The sequence below is a fragment of the Pieris rapae genome, chromosome 10, assembly GCF_905147795.1.
Source record: "Pieris rapae chromosome 10, ilPieRapa1.1, whole genome shotgun sequence".
Taxonomy (NCBI): domain Eukaryota; kingdom Metazoa; phylum Arthropoda; class Insecta; order Lepidoptera; family Pieridae; genus Pieris; species Pieris rapae.
In genome coordinates, this window is record NC_059518.1 from 9,894,670 (window position 1) to 9,900,124 (window position 5,455).

At 32.8% G+C, this 5,455-nt stretch overlaps 1 protein-coding gene across 2 annotated transcripts; it reads right to left on the reverse strand.

The window, feature by feature from the left end:
- Positions 1-390: 390 nt before the first annotated feature.
- LOC110999273 (glucose dehydrogenase [FAD, quinone]) lies at positions 391-5,195 on the reverse strand. Of its 2 annotated transcripts, none has more exons than XM_022268252.2 (4): positions 5,023-5,195; positions 4,092-4,228; positions 2,403-2,536; positions 391-2,335 (listed from the first exon to the last, which is right to left on the reverse strand). In XM_022268252.2, the coding sequence occupies exons 2-4, from the start codon at positions 4,225-4,227 to the stop codon at positions 812-814; spliced, it is 1,794 nt and encodes a 597-aa protein (XP_022123944.2). In that variant the 5' UTR covers position 4,228; positions 5,023-5,195; the 3' UTR covers positions 391-811. The 2 variants fall into 2 exon arrangements, with proteins under 2 accessions (XP_022123944.2, XP_022123942.2); XM_022268250.2 differs by having other exon boundaries at positions 4,952-5,195.
- Between the last annotated feature and the right edge of the window lie 260 nt (positions 5,196-5,455).

The following is a 5,455-nucleotide window of genomic DNA, read 5'->3' on the forward strand; positions in this document are numbered from 1 at the left end:
CAGCGCAGAGCTCATGAATTCTGAAAAATCATTAGACACGGTTAAAAAGACCGGAGTAAGCGCGTTATTTTAAAGTATACAGGTATATCCCGGCGACCTCATATCATTAAGCTAAGCATTTATGTCATTTTAAGTGGGTCTAAGAGAAATGATTAGCATGGGACAGATTATTTATAAGAAATGTATTTATGGTATAACTGTATCTAGGTACCTAAGTAATTACGAAAACCACACCCGAAGGTTTAAAGTTTTTTAATGTTTAAATCTAATTGATTTAAAATAAAGATTACAATTAATATTACTGCTAAACAATACTGGGAACCCTAACACAGGTATATTTACTTAAAAGGGTTCCCAAATCTTACACTATGAAAAGAAAGATGTACCAACATAAAATGAATAAAGACTTTATTATTATTAAAAAAAATACGATGTTAAGAATTGAAATGCAAAGACAGTATGTAAAAAAAATGAGTTTACGAGGCAATAAATTCTGACACCGTGCAACGTGAGGCATGTGTAATTCCAGTACATTGCGAAATTGTCGCTAGGCTTCAAGTACCATGATATAAGGCCGCGTAACAAACGCCCCGAAAATAAATAATACCTAACAAAAAATAAACAAACCATATTTATTTATTTTTGATAAATATTTCACAATATAATCTATATTGCTATAAATAAATACTATGGATTACAGACGTTAACAGTGTTGCATAGTGCATCTATTAATAACAATATTACGATTGCTTTATAAAATAGATTGATTGATAAGAAAAATACATTTATATTAATTATAAAATAACTACCTCTATGTGTTATGCTTTGACTTTATTATATCCGCGGCCCTTTCCGCTATCATAGCAACAGTTGCATAGGTATTTCCACTTACTATCGTTGGCATAACGCTTGCGTCTACCACCCGTAAATTATTCAAACCTCGCACGAGAAGATCTTCGTCTACTACGCCTTTTGGACCCATTGCGCATGTACCAACTGGATGGTAAAGTGTAGACGCCATGTTCAAAACATAACATTCCCAGTACTTTGGCGATGCAAATGGTATTAGTTTACATTGCTCCACGTCCAGATCAGCAACTTTCATAGAACTGTCTTTGAAAACGGGTGTGTTGACTATAGACACGAAATCTTCGACAGAACGTGCAAAAGTTTTAATATCTTCCTTATCAGCGAAATAGTTTGTTGTGATTACGGGATTATCTTCTGGATTATTACTTTTAATACGCACATTTCCCCGAGACTTAGGGTGTAATAATACGATAAGCGCAAATAACACATCATGATGAGATGCTTCAGCTATTTTTTCACAAATGTTTTGCTTCCATCTAAATACTTCGTCACACATAAGTGTGCTGAACAAACTGCCATGTGGGAAAGGAAAAGCTATTACTTGATATTGTGGCTGTGTGTCATTCTTATCTAAGGCTTCAAATCCCATGACGCAAGGTTTTGGAAATTCATCTAGTTTACTAAGGACTTCTAAATCACTTAAATAGGGCTTTAATAAGAATTCTTTCTTTCCAGAAATCATAATAGGAATTATCGAATGATCATGAAAGTTAGCACCGACGTGTGGGGAGTCAATTACTAGTGGAATATTGTGTTTTTGTAACTCGTCTTTAGGTCCTATACCAGATACCATGAGTACTTGTGGACTTTTTATTGCTCCTGCTGATAAAATTACTTCTTTTTTTGCTTTTAGTTTTTTAACATTACCATCCTTGTCAGTAACTTCTACACCAGTAGCAACGTCGCCAGCAATCGTTATTTTACTGACATAGTTTCTTCTAAGTATTGAAAGATTTGGCCTATTTACCGGTCTAATGTAGGATACAATAGAACTCTGTCTTAGCTTATCGGCTATTGAAAATTGAGGTAGTGAGTATCCGATTTGCTCGTTACCATTGGTGTCTTGTAGAATCTTACGACCGTTTTGCTTCAACGCGCTAAATAATTCCTCAGTTTCTTTCTGCCAGTCATATTTAGTAACTCCTAGATATCCTTTTGTGTTATGCAGTGGACCTGTTTCACTGCCAAGTATTTCGTTGTCTGTAAATCTTTCGGATTTGTAATAATATTTGCGTGCCATTTCCGCATCCCAATTCTTATTACCTTTGTCGACCCATTCACCGAAGTCTTTGTCATTGCCTTTGACGTAATACATAAAGTTTAAGCCAGTCGATCCACCTGTCATCTTTCCTTGAGTATAAAGTATTTTCTTCGACTGCAGCGCTTGACTTGAGTATTGATCATCCGTAGAAAAAAATTCCCACCGTGGTAGTTTGGGTGCTACTAGTGTTGAAATTCCTGGGCTCTATAACATATAATTATGGTCTAAAATTGTAGAACTAAAATAATGCTTTATATAAAAGAATACCTACATCAGATGCAGAAGGCGGATCTTCTCCAGCTTCAATAACGAGAACTGACCAATTCGAGATCTCAGTCAGCCGGTTGGCAATTACGCAGCCAGCACCTCCGCCACCTATTATTATAAAGTCGAAACTATCTCCATCTGCAAAAAAGGTATTCTTTAACTTGTTCACATACGACAACCTCCTAAGTATTTTTTAAATAAAAGGCAAACGGAAAGGAGGCTCAGCTGATGATATCGCCGTTCATAGACACTCACATTGCCAGACGGTCGCAACAGCGTTGTCAGCCTTTAAACACTTGGTACGCTCTTCAAGGACCGTAAGTCGAGGGAGAATACGAAATTTCGAATTATAAACGTGCTTTGTTAATATCTGTAAAATGCTCTGATTTCTCTGCTAGGAACGATTGTTAGCCATAAGGCGTCACATTACCCTCAATATTCTTGTTCTTTCTATATTATTATACCAAGAAGTTAAACTAATACATGATAGTTGGCATATATAGGGCTTCTTAGCTCTTTAAATATATATATCGGAAACCAACGTAGTATTTGCTATTTCACGTTTGTCTGGAAACCTTTTGCAAAGGTTTGAGCTGCCTAAAAGCCTAAGAAAGGGTTTGCAGTACACTCCCTAGCACCATTTACCGAAAAGGCATAAAAACACATTTTCTGAGGCGGTGGTAACTATTTCTTAAATGTGTATAGTTATTAAGTCACAGGTTAAAAAGGTAATATTTACATTTTGATTTAAAAATATAGCCAAAACGCATAACTACATTAAGACAAAAATTGAGTACTAATTTGCCGTGCGGAAATGAGTAATGTGTGGATTTCTGTGTGTGCGTGTGCGTGTATGTGGGTGTGTGTGTGTTTAGGTTTGGGTGTGTGGTATAATAATCAAATCATTTGACTAATTTCTTCTAAAATATGCGTTTGGAGTCAATATACGTATATACGTAACTCGAGACTCGCGTATTCCTTATTATATAGATTTACAATATGTGTTTATAATTTTGATATTAGTTTGTACCAATGAAGGGGGTAAGATAAGTATCTTTGTTTCTATATATCTCCTTATACATATATAGGCGCCAGTGGTTTATTTCGAAATCGTAGACAAGCGTGATAATTGTGAAAATTATTATAATTTTTAAAACTAAACAACTTTATGCATTTCGTCTGAATACATAGATATAAGTATATTCACATGTATGGTATAATAAGGTGACCAGTTGATGCATCAAGGATGATTCTGAGGTAAGTTGAGAACAGTTTTTATTGTTAAAAAGCTTAATGTTACAGATGATATGCCAGTTTTTAACTAAGCAATAAATATTTTATTTTTATTTGGCTTCATATATGAGTAAAATTATATATTAACCAATAATAGAAACAAAATTGTTTAATTACTCTTGAACTTTGGACGACCCTCTTACAATAATATCACAGAATAAAGTGTCTTATTTAATCGATTAAAATATTTTTTTCTAATGTGGGAAGCAATATTAAGTTTTTGTTAATATGACGTCAGCTGTCACATTAACTGCGTGTTAAATAGTTTTTATATACCTAACTACCTGAGATGACGCGTTCAATGAACAAATTAAATATTGGATTTGGACTATTACAACATCACTTGTTGCTGATAACTAACATAAACCAACATATAATGTTTTATAATATATATTCTCACCAGTACAATTAGCTTGAGGTGGATAATTTTGATATTTGAAGTTCTCAGACGTAGTTATTATTAAAATCTGTACCGCAGCGAGAAGTGGTGCGATTAATTTGACGTCGATTTTCGCTAAAGTCGTAAGAAGAACCATTCTGAAAGCACAAATATTTTAGGAAAACTAGGAAATAGCTTTACTAAAAAATGTTGGGATAAATGACTTAGATGTAATTACTAAATGTTTCCTTCCCCTATTACATGTGCAGGGAATGGATAATTTAGCACATACGGGTAGAGGACGTTGTATAGGTCCTGAAAAATATTAAGTTTAATTTGTAGCATAACTCTGGGTTATTGAGATATTTGAAAAAAAAATTAAAAAGGAAGGAATTTGTTTAATCTGTATCTTGGGTTGTATGAATTTAAAATTATTACACCCTTTGCCAATATCTAAATAAATCTAAATAAATCCTAAAAGTCACGCTTTGGGTACAAGATTTCAAATTAAGAAATTCTTTCAAACTGATTTTTGGATATTATTCTTATATACATGAGCTATCGCATCAAAGAGAGTAGATAAATTCAAAATTCAGATTAAAAAAATATTTCATCGTAAAGCGTGATTTTTTAATTTTCTAAATGTCGAATTTAAAGACCAAACATATTTTATTTTTAAACGCACAACATCGTCTAACCGCAGTACCATATCCCTTCATCTCCCGATAAAGTATAATTAACTAGTTATTCTTAAAAGCTATATATTTATTTAAAATGCATAGACAAAAAACATCTTAAATAGCCAAAGCTCAAAAAAGAAGTTCGCAACTAAATTTTAATTATTAGAAATTGATTTAAATTTCCAATAATGTGGTACTTACTTTTCTCTTAGAATGTTCTACGTTCAATAAATACTATAATAACAACACAGTCAATAGGTAATCGAAGTAACATATGTATGTACCGGTAATAGTTTAAGTTTTTATTCAATTAATTTACATTTTAATGAACATTTCGAAAAAAGATAGTTAATGTTTAAAGAGGACATAAATTTCCTGTATTTAAGTATTTGATAACTGTACCACCACGTGAAGAATCTACCTTCAAAATGTTAGGTTTCGTTGAAAAAATACAGGTTTTGGTTTTCCTAGCATGTTAGTTAACCTTTAACCTCGAAAAAATATCACATTAAATTTATCTAAAGATAAATTAAACAATGTAAGATGTTTTTTCTTCATCTATCGTTTGTACGCCTATGCGTAGTTATTATTTAGATAAAATTATAAATGTGATATATTTTTTCTTTATGTAGCGTTTATTTGCATAGTGTTGTTTGATTCCATTTCACATTGACCTCTTCTTCATAATAGAGAAGACTCGTCGGG